Raw genomic sequence first — 25,457 nt, 5'->3', positions numbered from 1 at the left:
GTTAGCCCTCTAGTCAATCTGATTCGTTGCTTCTGTTTGGCTGTTTTTTCTACGCTGATGATACACAGATAGCGGTATCTATTTCATCTGATGTAAACAGTATGTCCCAAGTTGGAACAGGGATGCAAAATAATTTTCTGAAACTGAACTCTGACAACACTGAGGTTATGCTTTTCGGTAAAGAGACCAACTTCTGGAATGACTCATGGTGGCCGTCGACCATGGGCATGTTACCCGTTACGGTCCAGAAAGTAAGAAATCTAGAAGTTATTTTTGACATAAAATTATCCTTTTCGGGGCAAACAAATTCAATAACCTCTTCAGGTTTCTTTTTGCTGAAGGTCTTGAAAAAAATCTTTCCGTTTATTCCCGCTGATCTGCAAAAAACAGTGATAACAGCACTTGTGGTCTCGAAACTGGATTATTGCAATGCTCTGTATTTGGGTGCTCATAAATGTGCGATAAAGAAACTGCAGGTACTACAAAATGCAGCGGCGAGATTGCTACTTAACCGCATGCGTGCGGCCGCGATTTTCGCGCTGTGCGGCTTTTTTACAAAAGCCGCGTTACATGACGAGCTGAGCTCGTCATGAGCATGCGAGCGGCGCAACTCATGACGAGCTCAGCTCATCATGAGCACGGAAGGGGTTAAAATCCCTAAATTTAACTCCGTAGCACAATCACTGCAGGATCTTCATTGGCTTCCTGTGAAAAAAAGAATCATTTTCAAGGCTATGTGTACAGTCTATAAGGCCCTACATCAGACTGGCCCTACGTACTTTCAGGATCTGTTCTCCTGGCACAGGCCAAGCAGGAATCTCAGATCTAGCTCCGCATGATGTGTCATAATTCCCAGATCAAATAAAGCAAGATGGGGAGGCAGGGCTTTTTCCACAGGGGCATGAAAATGCTGGAACTCACAACCTTTTAAGCTGCGTTGTCAAAGTTCACTGATGCAATTTAGGAAGCAGCTGAAGACTTGGCTGTTTACCGAAGCTGTTGATTTATTTCGCTGTTACAATCCATTGAGTTTCAGTATCGGACAGGTTTCTGATGTTCTGCCTATAGCGCTAAGACACCGTAGGGTAATTACGTGCTTTATAAAATCTTTTCATTAATTCATTTCACTGTCAAACCCTGCCACTGCACTCGAGATCTCCAATGCAACCACCGTTATGCCACTGTGATCTCTGACCCAAACACACTTATTCTTCAGAAGTCCTTGAATCATTTTTGGAACAAGGCTATACATAATGGCAAGACAATATTCATGAGAAGCATGTCTAAGGCACAAAACCTTGGCATTTCAAAGGATCTGATACCAAGTTCTGCTACATCATGTACTGTTGTCCTTTGTCCCTTTCCCTTTAAACTTTTGTATATATTTGATTCTGGCACCTGCCAGGTCTTTGTATGTGCTCTAAACAGAACTAGAACCAGGTCATTCAGGATCTGCTTGCTTCTAGGATGGTACCGTGCCTTGGATATTAAACCTCTTTTTCACTACTTCTGGATTCAGCTTCAATCTTTCAAATTGGGATCTTACACTGGCGACGAGTTATACAAGGTACCTGCTACCCTACTTCTCACAGGCGCGGTACCACTACAATTGCGATTTATTTTTTCTTTGACACACAACCATTACTGGATTGCTTGGATATCGCACTATTGGATTGAAACAACTTTACAGCGGCCGTTTCTGAGCTTCTACTGAGATTCAGCGTTGGAACTGTGAACTTTGATACTTTTTCCATAATTTTTCTCACAGCGTTTTTCAAATACTTCCAACGGCTGCCCACGCGACGTTGATGCAGAGCCACTGCCCTTTCCGAAACCTCTTTAATCCACAGCTGCTTTGTTGGAGCCCAAACCCTCATTCAAGTGATAGCAGACTGGGTTCATGTTTAAAACAGGGGGAGGTGTAGAGTCTGACTTTAAGCGGAAGAGAAGAGGAAGTGACATGTCCCGGCCAGAGGAAGGAGATAGGTGGGCGGATACACTCTGGCACCCAGGTTCAGAGGTGGGGTGCGCTCCCAGCACAGCGGGGGCAATTTATAATAAAGGAATCAGAAACCTGCTATCCTTTGTCGTGTCTTCATTCAGGGTTGCCCCTCTTCATGGCTCGCAGCAGTCTCAATGGCATTTGGCAGCTACCCATTTAATTAAACATCACACTTATTTCTTACAGATGCTGCCATTTTAGCTGGACAGGCAAAGAATGAAGGGCACAGAGAAATACTCTCATCCCCTCAGGCTGCCTTTGTGAGATAAACGTTAGGATAACCTGTATCTTACATTTTATTGGAGCGAGAAACTTGCAATTGTTTCCAGTAATTAAGATCACAACATATATAAAATAGCACACAATAGTGGACAACATTTTTAATCTTAATAGCAAAAAAAGCTTTAATGCACTAATACTTTGTGTGAATCTCATTTTACCATAACCGTTACAACACAAATAGAACTTCGCATATACACAACAGACATTTAACAATTGATGATGGTCAAACTCAAACAATCAGAAAACAGACTATGGTCTGTTATGGAGTCCTTGACACGAAGGCGTGAAGATAATATTTTGCCAAAAGCATTGTGATGCAATAAAGCGCCACACAGACCTCTGTAACACAACATAACTCAGACACAAAGTTCTGATGTTATAAAAATATCAGATTTTACTAAACATTCTGCAGCCATTTAATCGGAGCCATACAGACATTTTTCTTTACTTCTAAGAAGTATATTTTAATAAAGTTGTTCTTACTATGCTTAGTTTTGGCAGAATTAGGAAACCCGAATGCACTGTGCACTCACAAGTCTTCTCCTTTTCATACAAAACATACTGGTGGACAGCATTGGGGTTTTTAATGATTGATGGCCTGCAGCTGGACGGTCACATGTTAAGTTTACTAAACCTTTTATCAGTCTTAAATTATTGTCATTTACTCTAACTACTAAGGCTTGAGATGGGTGCTGTTTAACTGTCTCAGCTACATGACTAATGAACATGCTTTTAATAAGCTAGGAAAAAAATAATCACTGCTAAAGCCAAAACGTTTGCCTCACATTTTGAGTCATTAGTAAAACATGAGAATAGCCTGCTGCAATATAAGAAATAAGCAAAAAAAACAATTGATTTTTGTATATCATCTATCTATAAGATAATAACATAAATGTGTGACGAGTCAGTTATTTTGTGATGGTGAAATAGTCTCTCATGCATTCCAATGCAAGCACTGCATAGGAGGCAGAATAATGTTACACCTAAGAACCAAGAGGCAAGCTAAAAAAAAACTCTCCTGGGTGGAACAAAAGCCTACTCAAAATAGATTTTCAAAACCTGATAACATCAGGACATCCAAAAACACCAAACCTGGTAATCCCAGACACCGGACCCGAAGTCTTCTACAGTACTTTAGGGAGCGGCTGCTCCAGGTACCACCCGTCCCAACTCTTTCCAATGGGATGAGCAGCAAACACTCCCATCATCTTTCCCTTCACCTACTCTGAACCCCCCTAGGCCCCCATCAAGTGCACCATGCACCCGGAAATAGTAACTGCACCCATTTACTACCTGCTTCAGCAGGGGGCAAGCAGGTACAGATTTGGGCCTAATATAATATTTCCAACAGGAAAGGGAAAAACATGGATTTAGAGAATACTGGGACTACTGTTTATTTTCCATTTCAGGGGAAGTAGCCCCTGAACCCTGGATTAATGTGCTGGGACACTTGTATCCCACCATCTAAATCCGGGAACTCCTAATGAGGACCTCTGTGACTTAAAATGGCTGTGAGCGATGCTTTCGAAATCACAGTGGACCACCTAAATCTTTGGCCTTTCAGGGATCAGTCAAACATATACCTCTAAGCAGCGTCGGATTGGTAACACGGGCATTCCCGAGGGGCCGGTGTCCGTGTTCCGACTGTGGGCTGCTTTTTTGAGCAGTCTGGGGGGCCGATTTGCTGTCTCTATTGTTCAAACAGCCAGCAGCCCAGTGGGTGTCTGAGTGGCCTTTCTATACGCAGATGGGCGCTCACGGGCAGAGGTATCACTCCCTTTGTCTCGCTGGCCGGTCCATTAACGTGTGCACATACTGAGGGGGGGGGGAGGAGGGGCAGGGGGCCTGAGTAGAAGTGGCCTCACTTATTTCCAGGTGTGTTTCAGCAGTGTAAACTAACTTGTGCATTTTTTTAACCCCCGCTTTTTTTTTTATAAGATTACGCCGAAGCAGGCATTTGGGGAAAGGCATTATCCAAATGTGGGCCGATTTTTTTTTTTTGCGTGCCCGGGCCGATTTTCAATCCCAATCCAACCCTGCCTCTAAGTGCAAGTATGATCTTCTCACAGCACTTCAAAACTGTAAGATACGGTATTCAGGGCTAAACAAATGCAGTGCTACTGACAATGAAAGGGTCGAGTGGAACACTCAGCCGATGAAGAAGCAGCACCTCCCTGTGTTCATCTGCAGTACTGCATGCGTTCAGACCCAGAAGGAAGTAGACCAGCTTTTAACAAGAAGGGCTCTGCACAGAGCAACTACAAAGGCACTCGATCTCACTATCAAGGAGTATTTTAACGTAGTTCTCACGTATTGGTGGACCTCAGCAGCATTACCTGGTGTGATGGCATCTGGGCACACAGAGAATAAGGCAAACACAGGTGAGTCTCGTATTTGGAGGAGCGAGGGGGGCATTATTTTTAATACATAGGTCCGGAGCACAACTTATACAAATAAATGGTCCTCCAATGCTTGACTGGCCGATGAGTCACACTCAAGCTTCATACAACAAAACTGGTTGGCACAGTGACAGTACAAAACAAACAGTTGTAACACAGAATAGCTCTTTACTGCCAAGCAAAGTGAGCAGACATAGTTGTGGCAATGCATTGTGGAGTAAGATGGTAGCTGGGCTATACAAGGGTTATACAGCTAAGTAGCCCTCCAATACTTGACTGGCAAACACGTCAAGAGTAATGCAACAAAATGGATGTCACTGCTTGGCAGTGACGTTCCACAATCAAGGGCTGGAACACAAGATGGCTTATCAGCGCTTGGAAGTAAGACACAATGGTTACACAACAAAAGGTCCATCGCCATTTGGAAGAGTGCAGAGTTAAGATCAAAAGTTACACAACAAAATAGATTTTCACTGGTAAGCAGAGTGACATCAGGCAATCAAAGATCATTAAAAAAAACTGGCTTATCGCTTCTCTGAAGAATGATAGCACACAATGAAGGCTTAGATAACAAAAAGGTGTGTCACACATTGATAGAAAAATGCAAACATAGGTTTTTCACAGCTTGGCTGAATTACCAGTTACTTTACAGCAAATCAGCTCGTCACTGCTTGGCAGCGTGATGGGACACATTGAATCCGTATTGTTCACATCGCAAGAAATAAAAGAAGTAGCAGGCCAGATGTACGTAGGTAATGGTTTGCGATTACCAAACAGCAAATTTTTGCTATTCGCTATTTGTTAATCGTAAACATCAATGTACAAAATGTCTTTGACACATTCTGTGATTTGCAGTGGGTCGCAAATAGACCTACATGAATATTAATGTGGTAGGTCTAGGTTTATGACCCAATGGGTGTGATTGTTTTTAAATAAAGCATGCTTTAAAAAAAAAAAAAGAAAATCTGCACTTTTTCCTTAAAGGAAAAGGGATGCGTTTAAAAAGTTAACATTTATTTTATTCAAGAGCAGACAGTGGTCCGTAGACCACTGTCTGCTCTCAAAACCATTCACAAAAAGGAAGGGGTCATTAGTAGACCTCTTGCCGTTTGCGGCTGGGTTACCACCAACTTGAAATTAATGGTAAATTGTGAATGGTTTGCGACTGCATTTCGGTCAAAAAAAAATTCATGCATTCAACTGCGATGCGTTTTTAGAAAGGGAAGCTCTAGGTATGCCCCTTTCTAATACCGAAGTGCAAACCCAAATTGTGATTTGGTACCATGTTACCGAATAGCAATTTGGCCTTGGTGCACTCGCAAACGGCTCGATTCTGCGAATTTGGGCGGTTTGCAAATGGAAAAAGGCTTTATACATCTGGCCCCGGGTTATCTCAAGTTTATTTTGCCCTTTATTACATTTCAAAGAATCACAAGAGCTCCAAGAGCGACAATTGCAACACACCCTACAAGGTAAGGAATTGTCATCATCCAGGACAGCGGTTCTTCATGGGCGGGTCTGTTCATTCCGTCAGTAGGAGTGGGGCTGTGGATGAGACTATAAATTTGATTCACCACCTCCTCCATCGACACCCGAATATGCTTATTTTTTTCAAGCATACGGCAGACAATGGACGCATATTTTGATCCACGAAGCAGATTGTTAACATTTTCAGGACTGCAGTGATCCCAGTCTAGCCTGTACCCCAAGATGACTTCAGCGATCACCTTCCCCATGGACCAGACATCGGACGTCCGGCTGCGAATGTCTCCGGCGCGGGCTTCTGGGGCGGCATACTGATGAAACCCTTTGTTTTTACCGCTGGAGAAGGGATTGCCGCTTTCAGTGTAATTAACAAACTTGGCTAATCCCAGATCAATAATCACTGCCTCTTTTGTTGAACGTTTAACCTGTAGCAACAGAAAAGATATTGTTATTGTGCAAATTAGTTATAGAAATTAGGTCAAGGAAAAATAAAATAATAACATAAGTAAAATGGCATTTGGCAAATGCCTGACAGACCAGTGCCTACACAGTGTACATACAGCTTGAGAAGGCTCAACCTCATAGTAGCCAGACTTAGTGCCCCTAAATAACAAGCATTTGCAATGCAATAGGTTTCGCATTACTGAATGTTTGACCTATTTGCATTGCAAATATTAATGTTTGTTATTTATTTTTTTGTTATTTATTTTTTTGTAAAACAAATATAGCAGCAGCATAAGTAAGGGTGCAGTAACTTGTGTGGCTAATAGAGGTCCCGTTTATATCTCCACAGGGAAACCTAGTAACAGCCTGTGGTACTAATGGAAAAAATATATTACGTTACGTTACAAAACGCCACTGATTTAGAACTATCAAATCTACTTTTCACAAGCCAGTGTTCACACTTTGAAAGCAGTAGGTGCTCTGAGGCAATTCAATTGACCAGTTTGGGCGCCCCCAAATCATTTGTACTTATCTACTGGAGTCTAAAAATGCGGTACAAAATTGTAGTCTAGGGTAGAATTAGGGTATTTTCCGAAAGTAAATCTTGTGGGTAGAAGACTGACACGTGGTGCCAATACCAGGTCGATGGCTTCATGCCCAGAAGGGACTGTTCTTGCAGGGTCAGTATGGTCAAAGACCTATGCATGCAAATACAGATGAGCTTACAAGAGCGACAAGTCTGAGTTTCAAGCTCCTGATCTGGCTAGCTCTCAGGCTAACTTAGTACTAGACCTCTGCACAAAACAACCCTCACCCCTAATTTATTCTCTGAGATCATTCTAGCATCCAGGTTAGGGATCTGCTAATGTACCTATGCTCATACTGAGAGGAGACAACTGGGTATGTGATTGGTGAAAGTGATGGGTTGGGCCCAAAAAAGACAACAATGGGGTGCAAGGAAGCATGCTTTTTAGGCAGAGCAGAGTCACTGCTTCAGTGGACTCCTATGCACTGCTTAAAAAGTTTCTTAGACCGTGTTGAGATCTGGTCAGCTTCTAAAAATTCCTTGAGTAGACTCGTGGCTTTAACCGCATGCACGCCAGCGGTTTTCCCGCTGTGCGCTGACTTTTGCGGAAGTCCGCGTTACATGACGAGCTCAGCTCATCATGAGTGTACGAGAGGCATAACTCATGACGAGCTGAGCTCGTCATGAGCGTAGAAGTGGTTAATAGAAGCAGGGCAGGACACCACCACGTTGCATTTCTTTTGGCCTTGTTCCTCGCTCTCTGACTCTGAAAAAGTGGGCAGCGCTCAGCTTTAATGTCTCAGAAGCACCAAAGTAGAAAGCACAACGGTCTTGTCAAGCTGAAGTTCTTTAAGTGCTGGAGTGGGGCTCCAGCTTGAATTCACTAGTTGACAGTTAATTCAGAGCCTCCCATGTATCCTGTATGTCTATAGTTTGGGAGAAACTATTTCTGCTTTTAGGAAGAAAGGTGTTGCTGGATGGAGAAGGCTTATCCTTTTTCCAGCATGCCTTGCTAGGTTTTGTTGTTACGCGCAATCACATAAAGGCATCAAATAAGGAAGGGGAGGCGTGGCTTGGATGCCGTGGGGAATGGCAGCGTGAGCCTGGAGCTCCGTGCCCGATGTGATCCTGAATACGGCACTGAATCCACCGTGTGCCGAGACATCCGGCTCAACAGAAACGTCGGAAGGGTGTCGGAACCCCAGGAACCGGGAATAATGCCGCTACAACGCCTGTAAATACGCTCAGCAATAAAGAGGAACATCGGGCGCTCTGGCCCCAAGATGGAGGACGGCACTCGGAGCCGGCGACACTGAGATCCAGCAGTGCGCAGTAACCTCCCGAGACGCATCGGAAGAACTAGCGGTGCCGCCCAGGGCCCCCCTGATCGACACCAGCGAAGGGGGCTGCATCAATAACCTCTACTCCCGCGAGAAGGTTCAGTCGCGAGCTGCCGATCCTACTATGGGAACCCACAAGATGGCGGTCGCCCTGCAAAATAGCTGGTGAGTGGGGAGCCCGATGGTATAAGCAGAACGAGAGGACTGGCGACACAGCAAACTGTGGTAACCCTGCCCCGGCCTGACTGCGGAGAATGAGAAATAACCACCTACTGGGAGTGTGGATCTTCTAACGATCGACCGCAGGAGAGTCGCGAGCCTGGGAGAGCCACGGGCGGAAGAGCAGAGACCGGCAGGCAACGGGTGAGGAGCGACTCTTGCGGGAGCATCGGGAGGGGGCACGAAGACCGGGCTGCGCTGCGACCCCAAGCGATACCAGGAGTTTGAAAGGAGAGTGCACTGGCCGGCCTGGGGGTGCACGAAGCCCTGTGTGAAAAGTTGGGCAGCGCTGTACAGAAGCTGTACCGGGGGGTGATCGCTGACGGAGCTAGCAGCGGATGAGCCGCCGGGCGGACGGACGATATGCAGAGAGCCCCAACGAGGATCTACACGAACATAACGAAGCAAGGGGTGGCATTGTTGGCGGGGGAAGCCTTGGGACTATACGGTAGGGTCCTGCAGAGTACTATTACAGTACTTCGGGCTAGGACGCCGCTGGATGTCCCGGGAGATAGAGGATGCTTCGAACCAAACAGCGGCAAGAATTAGCCCTTGGCGACCATTTGGGGCCACGGTGAGTTTTTAAGGGGCATGAAGCAGACATTACGTGGTGATTGGTGCGTCACTGGGCCCGGACGGGATATCAGCCAGGAAAGGCCGGAGGAGTTGGGCATAGCACCGGGGCTGGCCGGAGGCGGAAAGCTGCTTGAGCTGGAGTTGAGGGGGACCCCTGGACCCAGGAAGCCGACACAACAGGGTGCGGGACAGTTATTAAGGCATTGGGCGCTGGCTAGTGCCACTGAACTAAGAGTCGACGTAAACTAGGGATGGCTAAAAGAGCTCATCCTGGTGAACCTAGTGTCCTGAGCGAAGCATCTACCGAGGGAACATTGTTCGGAGCAGCGTAAACAGACTCCCTCATAGAAAGTTGCGAGGAGGGTCGTGGTCGAGTGGCGGAAGGTACAAGCACACGATGGGAAAACTTAAGGGGAGAGTGGAGGGGGCCGCCAGCTCTGAGGCGCCAGATGGATCGGGGCAAAGCCCAGCGGACCTACAGCAGCTGCAGGACCATATCTTGGAGGCCATCGCAGCCACGAAAGACGCCCTGCGGGAGGACATAGCTCAAGTGGCGACAGGATTGGGGCTTCTGCGGGCGGACCACGATAAATTAAAGGACAGGGTGAAGAGTGCGGAGGTCATACTACAGGAGATAGTGCCGGAGCATAAGTCCATGGAGGGGCGTTTGGTAGATGCGCTTGACCGTATACCGGCGCTGGAACGACGAGCGGAGAATGCTGAAAACCGCAATAGGCGCAACAACGTATGCTTGGTGGGTCTACCGGAGAAAACAGAAGGTGACGATATGGTGGGATACCTAGATCATTGGCTACGAACAGTGGTGGCACCAGAGGGTCTTTCACCCTTTTTTACCTTAGAGCGAGCGCACCGGGTCCCGGCTAGACCACCAAAGCCGGGCCAGCCACCCCATCCAGTGGTAATTAAACTATTGCATTATAGGGACAGGGACTGGCTGCTGCAAAGGGCCAGAGATGTTGGCCCGTTCCAAGTAGATAATAGTAATGTAACACTGTTCCCTGACTTTACCTTTGAAACACAGAAACTGCGTGCCTCCTTTCTATCACTCAAGAGGGAACTACGAGCAGAGGGCATTAAATATTCGCTTCTCTTCCCAGCCAAGCTTAGAGTGGTTGTAGATGACAAGACGCTCTTCTTTCCCACGTCAGCGGATGCTTGGGCGTGGTGGGACACCTACAAGTCCGGAACAGACAGGGCACAATTCAGAGCCGAAGAAGAAAAGCGTAAACAACCTGTGCGGAAATCGCAAAGGATCCGGAGACATCGGCAGAGATCTAAGAAACCAACAGAATCACAAACAGAAGAAGCACGAAGAGCAGCACTACAAGCAGTGGTGGACCTATCAGGGACGGTGAGCACCCGCTCGTGCAGGGGTTCGAACTCGGAGGGCCAGGCTACCGGAACGGAAACAGACCTGTCGGAACTTGGGGGTGCCAGGGGCCCCGTGGTTACGCCGCAGACTTCGGAGAACATTATAGAAGCCTGAAGGAGGTGGCGAGCGATCCTACCTACAGATGGTACCTGGGGGGCTCGGTGCCCACCGGTGCTGCTACATACAACAGGGCGGATAGGATGCTTGTGAGTGTTAATGGGGGGATTATGGGGCGAGGGGAAGAAGGGACGACGACAACAACCCCCGGAGCCAGGCGATGCCCTGCGGGCCCTTAAGGCCACCGTAGTGAAGACTGAGGAATAGGGGGCAGTAGGGGGGTTTGCTAGCCTTTCTAAAAGTTTGGATGGGAGCAAATTTTCTGAAGTTAGGTCCTGTTCTGGGGGGGAGGAAGCCAAGAGTAGTTGGGGTGGCTCGAGGCGAAGGGTATGGGGAGGGGGGATCAGTTGTGTTGAGATTGGGGCGGGACAGGGGGTTGCACCACATTCCCCTGGGTGCGGACTTATGCTAATTCATGTCGCTTGACTTGGGACTATGGTTAATTCTGGGGCAGTGAAATGTGTAACCTGGAATGTGAGGGGACTACACACTATGGCGAGGAGGCATAAGATTCATGCTTATTTGATTAGAAGAGGGGTTCAAATAGCGCTATTGCAAGAAACGCATCTGACGAAACAGGAGAGCATTGCACTACAGCGTAGGTGGAGAGGGCAACTATTCAGTACCACATATTCTGCATTCGCAAGGGGGACGCTGGTTTGGATTCGGGCGGGTGTTCCAAGTGATTAGACATGTGGTAGACCCAGAAGGGAGATTTGTGGCCGTAGAGGGGAAACGGAACGGCCGTGATTTAGTGTTGTGCAGTATATATGCGCCCAATGTCGACCAATCAGCTTTCTTAACGAAACTTTCCGGAGCGCTAGCTGGTTACTTAGCGGGCCCCATAATCATGGGAGGGGACTTTAACTCAGTGACAGACATGGCACTAGACAGATCCCACCCACCGCTAGTGATGTCCCCGGTGCATCGATTGGCGAAGCGAAGGCTAGATTGGCAGGAGAGATGGGAATTAGGAGACGCATGGAGAGCGCAACACCAGTCTGTGAGAGATGACTCATATTATTCTAGCCTGCACGACCTCTATGTCCGCCTTGACACTTTTTTGTGCTCCCCACTGGTGATCACTGCTGTAGCGAACACTGAGTACTTAGCTCGTACACTGTCCGATCATAATCCCCTGCTACTAATGCTGAACTGGGTGACTGAGGTCACGCGAGTCCCAACGTGGCAACTGCGACCAGACACACTGGACGATCCACTGTTCAGAGAGGCGCTAGAAGAGATAATTACACATTATTTTGAGGAAAACAAGGGTACCACAACATCCAGAGCGATGGAGTGGAATGCCTTTAAAGTTGTTTTCAGAGGGCACTGCATAGGGAAGTGCGCAGGAGTGCGCAAGACTCTATTGGAAGATCTAAGTAAGGCAGAAGGGGGGCAGAGGACGGCTGAACTGGCGCGACCTAATCATCCCGAGCTACAGGATACTGTATGTGAGGCCAAGGAAGCAGTGGCGATTGAAATGGAACAGCTTCGTAGTTACGACCATAAAAACTATTTAGTGAGGGCGCACGCTGAGGGGGATAAGGCTGGCACGCTGCTCGCTTGGTTGGCTAACCCTATGAGACGTAGCCACTCGATCTTGGCCATCGAAGGGGTAGAGGGTGAGATGTGCCACTCCCAACTGGGAATATTGGACAGCTTTCAATCGTACTATAGTACGCTTTATGAATGCGCGTTGGAAGGACAAGAATGTGAAATTGATGCCTTCTTGGAAGGACTGCAATTGCGGCAGCTAGACCAAGAGCAAGCAGAAGCCTTGGGCAGGGACATTACACTAGGGGAAATCGGAACTGCTGTGAAGAAGATGGCCCGAAACAAAACCCCGGGATTGGACAGGTTGCCCATTGAATTCTACAGCAAATACCTGGAGCAACTTGCTCCGCGGCTCCAACTAGTTTACAATGAAGCCAAGGGTAGAGGCAGACTACCTCAATCCATGTGTGAGGCTTTGATGATACCGCTACTGAAGCCGGGGAGGGAAAGCACCACCCCAGCGTCCTACCGACCGTTGTCCATGCTTACAACGGACTACAAAATCCTGAGCACCATACTGGCAACCAGATTGTTACAGCACATGAAGGGGCTGATACATGACGACCAATCCGGCTTCATCCCCACGCGAAACACTACTATCAATATACGTAGACTGATACGTTTGATGGACGACCCACTGCCGAACGCGAGAACGCCCTTGGTACTATCAATCGACATCGAGAAGGCGTTTGATAGTTTGGAGTGGGAATATCTGTACAAGGTCATGAAGCACTTTGGCCTTGGAGACGACTACATAAGGTGGACAAGAGTGTTATATGCGTCTGCGGTGGCGAGAGTGCGAATAGGTTCCCTTATTTCGCATCAGTATCGGGTGTGCTGTGGCACTAGGCAGAGATGCTCGCTATCCCCCCTGTTATTTGCTTTGGCCATAGAGCCATTCGCGGCGGAAGCCAGGAAGGGAAATTTTTATAGGGGCTTAGTTTACAAAGGACGGCCGCAGGCTATCTCGCTTTACGCAGATGACCTTCTATTATTCCTAGAGGACGCAAACGAGGCACTGACGGGCGCTGAAAGACTCTTTGTGCTCTTTGGCAAGCTATCGGGCCTGAAAGTCAATTGGGCTAAGTCCTGTCTGTTCCCACTGCGCCAGGGGGAGATTCGACCTACCACTCGACTACAGCTCACTTGGGAACCTAACTGTTTAAAATATTTAAGGGTATATGTATATCACAAGGCAGCAGATATGCTGGAGGGCAATGTGGGTCGCTGTATTCGGGCGCTGAAGGGCAGTATGTCCTTTTGGGCCACCCTCCCACTGTCGGTGACGGGACGCATTTCGCTGGTGAAGATGATAGCCTTATCACGTCTTCCTTACTACTTCCGCACATTGTCGGTGTGGATACCCGGTTCTACCTTTCGACAACTGAGGTCAATACTGATATCGTTTCTCTGGGGCACAGGTAGGCGCAGAATAGCGCTAGCCACGCTGCTCCGGCCGAAGGACGAGGGAGGATTAGCGGTCCCGGACTTTGAGCTCTATTACTTGGCGGCACAATTGCAAATTTTCACACAGGAAGTGGCCAGGGTATACCGAGGTCCGGAGAACGAGAGGGAAGGAGGCACCCCACGCCACGTGTTGGCATACATCACCTTACAGCAAAGGCTCACTATTAGGGATCTATCACAAGAAGAGCAGACGTTTAGGCTCTGCTGGAATCGAGCTAGACGGGAGCGTGCGGTATATGTACGCACCCGAGATACCACTGGGAATGGTGACAGCACTCCCTCACGGTGGCGATTGGTCGCGCTTACAGGGGTGGGAGGACGCAGGACTACAGATGCTAGGGGACCTTTACGAAGACGGGGAGTTAATTCCTTACCAAACATTGCAAGATAGGTTTGACCTCCCGAGGGGAGATTACCTGATGCACGCGGCTGTGACCAGGGCCATGCAAACTCACTGGGGGGATGGGCTCCTGGAGCCCACTACATCTATGGCTTGCCAATACACTATGATGGCAGATGGCACTTATAAAGCTGTAACGTGCCTTTACTCTAGGATGCTGCGTGAAACTTTGCAACCCCTGGTAACATTAAAAGCTAAATGGAAATTAGACCTCCAAACAGAGATCCCTGACACCACTTGGGCACAAATAGTGAGACGAGCAAGGAAGAGCACAAGGAACGCACGTTTCCAGCTGATACATTTTTATGTCCTCCACAGAGCCTACCTCACACCAGGGAAATTGGGGAAGTATTTTGGAGCAGAGAACGCGGCCTGCCCCAGATGTAATACAACAGAGGCGGCCCTGGGTCATATGCAATGGGACTGCCCACAACTACAGGATTATTGGCGGGAGATTGGAGAGACATTAAATGAAGCCACGGACAGGGAATAGCAGTATAACAAGGCTGTTAGCGTATTGCATTGGTTTCCACACACACCCAAGAATAGGACAACGAGCAAATTTATTGACATGGGTTTGCTCCTGGCCAAGAGGGAAATAACGAGGAATTGGAAATCGAAAAAAGGTCCAACGCACAGGAAGTGGGTTAATGAGTTCCTCAAATGGGCGGGGAGTGGGAGCACGCTCAGATTTCAATTGGCTCACCGTAAGTCCGATGATAAGGCACTGGAAGCGGCAATGGCATGTGAGACACTAGTGCAAGCCTTGCGAGAAAGCATGTTAGATGAAGGCGAGGGAACTCTCAACCCAGCTGTTGACGACCCCACAAACACACCAGGAGCACTTACTCCATAGTTAAGCAATTACTTCTGACAGCATTCATGACTACACACTAGCAGGGGCGCTCAGGCGTAGGTGAGGGCATTGGGAGGCGGGCGGGGGAGGGGGTGCGAGAGCTACCAAGTTACGGAGGGAGGGGTTAGGAGAGATTTGTGAGGGGAGGGAAATAAAAAGCAGACTGCAGATGTCCTTCCTTGGGGGAAAATACCAAAGTTCGGGGGTTGATATAAATAATAACCCAATGTTTGACGACGCCCGACCTCCGGGTTGTGGGCTTATGGGCCGTGTATGAATAACAACTGAACAAGTCATAAGCAATAGCGGTGAAAATGCCAAGTGAATGTAAATGTATGCCTTGAATATTTTGGTTCTGCAATAAAAAACGGTTTAAAAAAAAAAAATCAAATAAGGAAGGGGCAGATGTATGAAAAGACCTATTTGCGATTCTCAAATAGCGATTTTTTGAGACTCGCTATTTGAGAATTGCAAAATGTTATGTATCTAAAAATATCGCAATTTTTTAGCGATTTCCTAATATTCCTTATTTGCGAATAGCAAATTGCGAATTCGCAAATAAGGAATAATTTCTTATTCATTACTATGGGCCACGAGGCCCAAGGGAATGAAAGGAAAGTAATTCTCAATTTGCGATTCGCAATTTGAGAATTGCAAATTGAGAATAATTTCAAGGGTGCAAGGGTGTCATAAGGACATCCTGATGCACCCCTGAAATTTACATGTGTGCGCATATGGCGCACATACATGCCCTAAGGGCATGTATGTGCAGCAAATGGCACCTTCACAAATGCCAAAAAGTGCATTTGTGAAAGAAATTGCAAATTACCACAAACTTGAAGTTAGTGGTAATTTGCGATTTCTTAAGGAGAATTCGCAAAAATGGAATGCTTGATGCATAGCATTTAAGGAATCGCAATTTGCGATTCCTTAAATGCTTATGCAAAATTAAGGAATCGCAAATTTTGCGATGCCTTAATTTTGCTATGCAATTTCCTTCATACATCCTGTTTTGCGAATTTATTGTCGCAAACGCTGCTTTTATGCAAATTGCAGTGTTTGCGATTAAAAATTTCCTTGATACATCTGCCCCTATGTCATTTGGGTTTATGTGTATGCAAAGCAGACTGGCCATGGAGAAAAAGGAATAATATTTCTGTGGGAAGGATCGAGCCTACATTTAAAGTGTATGTTTGCTATCTTCTAAGGATAACCTTGAAAGAGGTGCCTTAAAGTAATCAAAATTATTTTCCAATCATAGTCAACCCAGTGTTTGCAATCAGCATTTGAGCTCAAGTTTGTTCCACTAACATCTATCAAAGAAAAAATAAATAAGTATGCTGTTAATGAAAAAGAATAGACTCAATTTAGTCGGGGTGCGGGAGAGAGTATGCATCTCTGCTGAGTGTGGTCATGCTCCATCACAGGTTAGGTGCAAAGAGGGGGTTTTACCACCTTCTGGAATATAGAGTGAGGGGACCACTTTAGAGGGCTGGAGGGAGCACTAGAGATGCAGCACAAAGGGCTCCTACATGTATGACCCGGCTGAACACAGTCTAAAAGAAAGAACATAATGGGATAAGTGAAACATGACAGTATAGGACGACTTGTATGAATAGCTGTAGACTTATGTGATTTTCAGGCCTAGAAAGTGGTCCTCGGTATGGAGTCTTTATTTAAAAAAAAAAAAACAGTAGCACATTGTGGTCAGTCAGATTTTACTAACACAGACCTGGAATTTTAATTTGATACAGTGTAATATCCCACAACCAACGAACACGTGAAGCACTGTCTAATGCATGGGAGACTAGAGCCTTAACACCTTCGCTGCGGCGGCTATTCCGCCGCAGCGCTAAGGGGGCGGGGGGGCGCGCGGCGCGCCCATGCTGGTGATGGAACAGATCCATCACCAGCCGCGGTTGAGCTGTGCTCATGACGGAGCGGTTCCATCATGGCCCCGCCCGCATAATAGAACGCGCCGCGCAGGCGCGTCGGGCGGGCCATGACGGAACCGCTCCGTCATCAGCACAGCGTCACCGCGGCTGATGACGGAGCGGTTCCGTCATCAGCACGGAAAGGGTTAAAGCCCTTCAATCAATGGATTGAATGCATTATACTAATTTCCAGGAAATCTAACAGAATCGAAGCTTTGCTCTCTATACTGTCAATAATTCTTCTATGCAAGTTTCTGAAAGCACTGAAAGGAAACTATAGACAACAGGTTACTTTAAAAGAGGGAAGCTCAGACTAATAAGGCTATAATGGTCCATGTTCAGCCAATCTACCTGCCCACCAAAAAACCATGAAAGCCACGTCCAAGCTGATTTTTAACCCTTCACGTCTGACTAAGGACCGCCCTTCGTTTTAGACACCTTCAAGCTGTATTGTGCTGCTGTTCTGCCCATAGACCTACTCGGAACCTATTCAATGCAATGTCCACCCATCCTTAAAGTTGCTCCAGTCTGCCCCACGATGGTTTGGTATAATACGGCCCCATGGGTCCAGTCATCTCTGCCATTCAGTACCAAAGCAGGAACCATCACTGCAGTGTTCCAGGCGCTCTACTTGAATTACATCAACCGGTCGGCAAAGGTTGGGCTCAGGGGTGTCAACACATTGGTTTTCCTTTCTCAGTTTCTTTTCAGGCACAGCTGCTGCAAGGTGCATAGTGGAGCTTACGGTTTTGCTTTTAACATGGTCTTTATGGACTCAAAACCTTGGCTGTTAAGTGCTGTTGCCTAAAAGGCCAGAATTGGCCAAAGGCATTGTACATGGCATAGAGCCATTTGTCAACTATGCTTTGAGATTTTACGGAGTCGTTTAGTCCATGTGAAAAACTGCTTGCTTTATAGGTAGTTTGAAAAGTAAACTCTGCTTATGTATTTGTGAGGGTTCAGTCTTGCATTCACACCATGCCTTAAAACAAGCATTATCAACAGGAATGAGTTTGTAATGTGCAGCAGTAGCAGTGCAGACTTCCTTAACACTAACTATATGTAAAGAGTAGGTAGCATGAGTAATATCACATATTTCACTCACATTTGCAGGACAAGTATGGCACAGATAGCTAACAATAAAGAGGGAGTGAGAACGGTTAATGGACTGTTGTATGTTGAGCTCTGCAGACAAACTTACAGAAACCGGCAAATGTCTTATGGAATCGCCAAACATACATTCACTTATTCACATAGGATTATGACCCCTTGTCTACCTTGTGTGGTGTGTTTCAACAGTGGGTTCCCCCTCTAGCACTGCGAAGCGTCTGAGAGTACTACTGTTCACCGGTTGCACAGTCTCCTAGGTATGGGGTTAATCTTGGGCAGGACCAGTGCAAGCTTCCCTTCTCCAAAGGACAGCTACACCGAGCGCAGCAGTAGACCAACCTTTATCCATCATTGGACACCTACAGTTCGGGCAGCAGCACCAGCCTTGCTTCCTCACAGGTAGATCATGGCAGTACCAAAGTAGGCTTTTCTTTCACAGGACTCACTAAGTGCAAATTTTCATCCAGAGCAGAAACAGATCCAAATGGGCAGACTTGTACAAGCTTTCATAGAACATGTACAATGAAGGCATGAGTGACATGTGGACTACAGGCAGACCTATGGGTGCTATACTAGCTTAAAAATAATATATATGTGGATGGTTGAGAGAATTTGCAAGTTTTCAAACCATTCTCATGCCATATTTCACGCCAGCATCCTGAAAGTCCAGCTTGGAGGCCTGCTGTTTGGGTTTACTCCTTGGTGTGACGTATGGAAGTAGCCATGAACTAGTAGGTCATTGTTAATTGGAGCAGGCTAACCACAGTCTCAGTAACTGGGCTTTAGAGACTAGCGCACACGTGCCAATCTCTTCAAAAAGGTTTTCAATGCACAACTAGGCACAGTGCAATGTCAAAATTGGTGTTGCACTTGTTCAAAATGTTGAGGGCTGCCACTGGTGCTAGCCACTCGCAATCATCTTTATTTGCAGAGCATATAGTCTGCGTCGCACAGAACAGTAACTAACACGATTCATCTTTGAAAGATGTATGGGTCTGGCTTCAAAATGCACATGAAAAATGCCACAATCAATTTTCGTAAATCGCTTCCAACTGTCACTGCGATGGGTAAATCGCATGTTTTTAAAAGTGACACAGATCATTAAGGATGGCAAAAATGTTGAGGTTGCCTAAAACTTACTTTGCCACCAGTTAATGTCACTATGTATTATATGATGTTTGAAGGATAGCAAATGACGGTAAGTTTAACAGCATTGGCTCCACCGTAATTGTGTTGTCAAGTGTGTAGACAAAGGCAAGCTTTTGTCGCTCTGCTGTCGAACACACTGGGATGTATGAGCTCAAGTTCTGACATGATCTGGAATTGTTCCACGTGAGCAGAACTACTCATTGCAGATTTATATAGCGTGAAGTTGACCCAAAGGTATTGGAGTGCGTTACATAAGCACCGGTTACGTTACACAAGGACACATTTTTTTTGGGGTAGGCACGGGGAGATTAAGTGAATAGCCCTGACTTACAGGATGCTGAGCAGATGCCGAGGCTCGAACCAGGTTTCCCAGCTCCAAAGTCAGCAGCTCTAGCCGTAAGGCCACATCCTCTCCCCAAAGCATTTTAACCCCTTCCATGCTGGTGACGGAACCGCACCGTCACCAACCTCGGTCGCGCTGTGCTGGTGACGGAGCGGTTCTGTCACGGCCCGCTCGGCGCGGCGCTGATTTCGCGCCTGCGCGGCGCGTTCCATTGAGCGGGCAGAGCCGTGACGGAACTGCTCCGTCACAAGCACAGCGCGCCCGGGGCTCGTGACGGAGCGGTGCCGTCACGAGCATGGGAGCGCCGCGTGGCTCCCCTCCCCCTAGCGCTGCGGCAGAATTGCTGCCGCAGCCAAGGGGTTAAAAAGTGTTTGATGGTAAACTTGCGGGGGACAGGGGCAGTGCTTCAATTCCGTGTTTTTTTTTGTTTTTTTGCATTATGGCCCCCTGAGACTACTTCAGAAGGTTCTCTCTCTCTTGAGTGCAAGGAGGACCCTGATACAGGCCTTGGTCCTATGGCGCTTGGACTATGGCAAATCTCTTTACAAAGGACCACCTAAAGCAACGAAAAGGAGGCTCCAATTCACGCAGAATTGCGCTGCAAGACTGTTGCTGAGGGTCCCAAAAACCCTCTCGGCAAAGCCGGCCCTGAAGACCCTACACTGGCTGCCAGTTTTGAAAAGAGTAAAGTTTAAGGCTCTATGCATAGCTCATAAGACCCTGTGCGGAAATGGCCCTGCTATCAACAGCTCCCTCATTATCTCCTACCGCCCCGGAAAATGCCTTTGATCAGCCAATGTGAACTTCGCAGTCATCCCCAAAATCAGGAGGGTATGAAGCGGAGGAAGATCTTTTTCCTACAATGTACCCAGACTCTGGAACACAATGCCCCTACACCTTCGCTCGTAATCTTGTAATTTCCCCTTTTGAAAACTTCTTAAGACCTGGTTATTTCAACACTCTGCCCTATAATCCTATCAAGTCCCCTATTGTCTAACCACTAGCACTGGGATGCCCTAGGGTAGCTATGCGCTCTACAAATGATAAATAATAATAATAAGAGCTCAAGTTCTAAAATGAGGAGGAAGCGTGGATGGCCAATAAAAACTTTCACTTAGTGAAATTGCCTCAGCTGAAAGAAGCACTCAAAGAAGGGACAATTGAGAACAATGGACCAATAGAAAGACAGCTTTTCGGAATGGCACAAGAACGAACCAATAGAATCGGTGGGCATGCCAAAAGCCCAGAGAAGAGATACAACAGGTCTTGCAGACAGCGAAAGAGCTGTCGAGGCTTGACCTAAAAAGCAAGGGCAGGCTGATTATGAACAGCTGAGTAGCTTACCCAAGAGGAAGTACGAACCTATAAAATTAAGAGTCCATTTAGAATCAACTGTGGGGTTGTGCTCAACCCAGGGGATTCAGATGACATCACAGACACGGACAAGACTACTCCTCCTTTCTGTGCCTGGTGAGCAGCTCCGCATGAGAAATGGGCAGTCATGGAGTCATAAAATATGTCACTATTCAATCATACCGGCTCTCCTACTATTTTCAACCTCATGTACACCAAAGTTAAACTTTAGAAAAAAAGCTGTAACTCAGCCACCATCCCCCCACCTCCCTCAGATGTTAGAATACTTGGAACCCAGCCTCCACCCCCCCACCTCGCTCAGACATCGAAGAATACCTGGGAACCAACCATTGTTCCCCACCTCCCACAAACTTTAGAAGAATACATATGCCCAGGCTCCACCCCCCCCCCCCCCCACCTACCTCTGATGTTAGAACACCTAGGTCCCAGTGGCCATCTCCCATATTCCTCAGACTTCAAAGGAATACATGGGGTCCAATCTCCATCCCCACCTACCTCAGACCTTAGAAGACTACATGGGCCCCAACCTCCACCATCCACATCCTTCAGATAATAGAATACCTGTGGCCCAGCCGCCATTCCGCATATCACTCTGACTTTTAAAAAAAATGGGTCCAGCCTCTATCCCAGACCTCCCTCAGACTTCAGAAAAATATGCGGGCCCAGCCTCTATCCCCTCAGACATTAGAAGAATACCTGGGGCCGAACTACCATTCCCCGACTCTTGAAGACTTTAGAAGAATCCATGGGGCCCAGGTTCCATCTCACACCTCCCTCAGACTTTAGAAAAATACCTGGGTCCAGCCTCTATCCCAGACCTCATTCAGGCTTTCAGTAAAATATGTGGGGCCCAGCCTCTATCCCCTCCTTCCCGCAGGCTTCTGAAAGATATCTGGGTGTCACCCATCTTTACCCACTTCCCTCAGGTAATCCTCTCTGGTTCTTACATGTCCTAAAAGTATTTGGCAGGCTTCCACCCATGCCCAACTTCCTTAGCTATCCCCACCCCTCAGATAGAGGTGGCTATCATCACACACCATCCCCCCGCTTCCCTAAGATCCGTGGAGACCCGAGGAAAGTCATGGGAGGCAGTGCGTCAATGTTGCAAATTCCACTGCTAGCTTTTTCTCACACCCTACGATGGCACAGCAGTGGCGGCACAGCAGTAAATTACAGAGAACACATTTTTTCCCGAACTAAAGGGCCAGATCCATCAACAAACCATTTTGCTATTTCCTAATGGTAAATCCTGGCGATTCGCAATTAAAATCACAAAAAGAAATGCATGAAAGTGTGTTTAACACTTTCTTCAATTCCTAGTGGATCGCAAATGACCTACCTCATGAATATTAATTGTAAACAAACTTTTTTTTGTAAAGCATCCTGTTTTCCTTAAAGGAAAACAGGGTGCTTTACAAAAGAGAAAATGAAAACTTTTCCTTTCATTGGTCTCGCCTTTGCGCTGCTCCCTCGGCGAGAGTTTTTGTGGATGAGGGGGTTGCAAAAAGGGATTTGAAGCCCCGCCCCTCATTTCCATTGGCTGGCATCACCGTTTGTGCTAAATGGTGGCCTGCCACTGAAAATGAGGGTTTTTTGTAGACGCCCTCCCGCCTCCGATCCGGCTTGGTCGCCTGCTTTGCTGCTGTCACAAAGCACTTTCTTATCTTTATGGGGCCATGTGTTTCTAATTAGGAACACATGGCACCATAAAGACAAGGGATAGATGCTTGTTTCAATACTTTTCTATCAAACCGCTGAGTGGGATAATTGGGTATCTCGGTGTTTGGAATGTCCTGTTCCCTGGGAAGTAACACAGTAATAATACTGTATGCAATACACTCTTTTCAAGTCTAAAGCCGCCAGTTTGGCAGGAGGAGGTTGTTACAGTTCAGGGAAGAATGGTTCCTACCCCCCTTCAGAAGCTGGTAAAAGAAATCCCTTTCCCTCAAATTCCTTGTTTGCTTTTCTGAGCCGTCACCTCTCATGTGCGCATTCATGGTGCGGGGAGCGGGCCCCTGTGCCTTGAATAGCAATCGAGCCCAGCAGCTTGCTTTTGAAAAGCCCCGCTGCTGACTCACCCCGATTCAGGGCTCTCTCACTCTGGGGCTGGGGGATGGCTGTATAATATATTTTCTCTGTTCAGCCCTTGATTCCTCGTGGGCAGGCAAGATTGGTATTTTTTGTTAGTTTCTGTATGGCCTTTCGCTGGTGCTGCTTGGGTCAGACCCCGGGTTGTCTGTCCCCCGCGGGCTGCAGTCTCTCAGAAGGGGTGGGAGAGCAAGAGGTTAAAGGAAAGTGGAAACGTTTCCGGCCTCATGCAGAGTTTAAATAATTAGATCACTGGACCTTAGATTCCCCCCCGTGTCCCCCTAAATAGAACAACATAATTGCTCCCCCTTCAAGGCCTGGATCACAGCCTTCAGTTTAACTATTCACCGGAGGCTCCTAATGCACTCCACATGTCTCCTGGCTCCAGAGTAATATCTTTCACAACGTTAAACTGAAATGCCCGGAGCTGTGGAGGCCGTAAATAAAACAAGCATTTGCAATGCAATAGGTCTCGCAGTTGTGAGAGATGAGCTATTGGCATTGTAAATGGCAATGCCTTTTATTTACGTGTTGGTTTTTAAAACATAAATAAAAGGCATTGTCATTTACAATGCCAATAGCTTAAACTCTCGCAAATGCAAGACTGTTAGACCTGGCACCATTGGCGTGGATCTCCCTTCCATTTTTTGCTGTTGCCTCATGTATTTTTGCTGGTGTTAGGTGCTTTGGGCACTGTGCCACTGCAATTCAGTGCCAGAGTGCACGTGCTCCCTACTGTAAATCAGTGGTTCCATGTTTGGCTATTTGGTTTACTTGTCAGACCCTAGTCCAGTGCACTGAGTGTGCCAGGGCGTGTAATCCAAATGCTGCTGGTGTGCCTGCAGCACTGGTGGTGCCACCCACAGAAGCAGCCTTGTAAAATGTGTCTATGGTCTGCCATTGCAGAGCCGGCGTGCAGTCTGGTATTGTCATGCTGACTGGGCAAGTGTACCCACTTCCTAGTGCCTAAACCTTCCCTTTTCTTCATATCAGTCACCCCTATAGTAGGCCCAAGGGCAGGGTGCATTGTGAGGATAAGGTAGGACAAGCCCTGATGTGTGTGGCATGTCCTAATAGTGAATTACAGTCATTTTCGTTTTTCACTATTGCAAGGCTACCTGTTCTCCATAGGCCGGAATGGGCTGTTAGAGTTATTACATTTTATAATCCTAACTGTCTCAGAGAACATGGTAGAAATTCGAGTTTAGTATGCCAGGACTCAGAATAATAAAATACATCTTTTAGTGAAGTTGGTTTTAAAATTCTGTGTTTGCAAATACCACTTTTAGAAAGCAGGTATTTTCTTGTCTAACCATTCAAACCTTCCTCTGCTAGTTTGTGTATTCCTATGTCTGGTTTTGTGAGTGACAGGGCTGGGGAATTCCAGGAGACAGGCTGAGTCACCCAGTGGTGAATAGAGAGATCTGCATCTAGATGGGAGGGAGGAGTTGCACCTGAACCTTGAATAGGGTTCTTCTCAATCTTAGTGCCGCATTCGATACGGTGTCACATGCGGTACTTATGCGGACACTTTATTCCATAGGCATTCGAGGTGCAGCCCTCAATTGGATTAAATCATTGTTGGATAATCGCACATTTCAAGTTTTCTCTCAATCTGCCTGCTCAGACACCCTGACTTTCAAACACGGAGTACCGCAGGGTTCGATTTTGAGCCCGCTACTCTTTAATTTATACATGAGCCCGCTTGCTAAAGTAGTGGAAGAGACTGGATTACAAATGTTTTCCTATGCTGACGATTCTCAGCTTCTCTTCTCTCTTTCCTCTGCGGAAAGTGACAATCCTTCCACCTTAAAACTAGAATTGGGAAAGATTGCAGGGTGGATGCAAGAAAACTTTCTTAAACTGAACGGTGATAAGACCGAGTTAATTGTCCTGGGAAAAAATAAAGAACTGTGGGGACCCCAATATTGGCCATCTGAAATGGGTACTCCCCCGGTTCCGGCTACGCAGGCCCGAAATTTAGGTGTTATTGTTGATGACTCCCTGAACATGCATCAGCAAGCTGTGAAGACATCGGCCACTTGCTTCGCAATATTAAAATGGCTCAAAAAGATCTGCTGGATGCTTCCCGAATCCACTAAGAAAACGGTCATCAACGCCTTAATAACATCCAGGCTTGACTATGGCAATGTGCTATATTTGGGGGCAAAAAAGGCAACGATCCGCAGATTGCAGACAGTGCAAAACGCGGCGGCGAGACTGTTATGGAAAATCCCCATTTCCTCATCAACCTCCAAATATATTCGGGAGTTACACTGGTTGAGAATAGAGAACCGGATTAAATTTAAATCCCTGTGCTTTATGCATAAGATTTCCACTAAAAATGCCCCTAAGTACTTACAAAAGCTAGTCCATCTCTATCATCCCTCCCGGAC

The 25,457-nt window shown here is 47.0% G+C and overlaps 1 protein-coding gene across 1 annotated transcript in view; it reads right to left on the bottom strand.

Moving 5' to 3' along the window:
* Positions 1 to 2,379: 2,379 nt before the first annotated feature.
* LOC144770712 (serine/threonine-protein kinase pkn2-like) overlaps positions 2,380 to 25,457 on the bottom strand; it is a 240,752-nt gene continuing 217,674 nt past the window's right edge. The window contains exon 5 of the mRNA XM_078655443.1: positions 2,380 to 6,593. Coding sequence (XP_078511569.1) covers positions 6,105 to 6,593 — 489 coding nt within the window. The 3' untranslated portion in view covers positions 2,380 to 6,104. The remainder of the gene's footprint in view (positions 6,594 to 25,457) is intronic.

The sequence above is a fragment of the Lissotriton helveticus genome, chromosome 7, assembly GCF_964261635.1.
Source record: "Lissotriton helveticus chromosome 7, aLisHel1.1, whole genome shotgun sequence".
NCBI lineage: Eukaryota > Metazoa > Chordata > Amphibia > Caudata > Salamandridae > Lissotriton > Lissotriton helveticus.
Note: the sequence above shows the minus strand (reverse complement) of the source record. Positions and strands in the feature narration are given on the sequence as shown.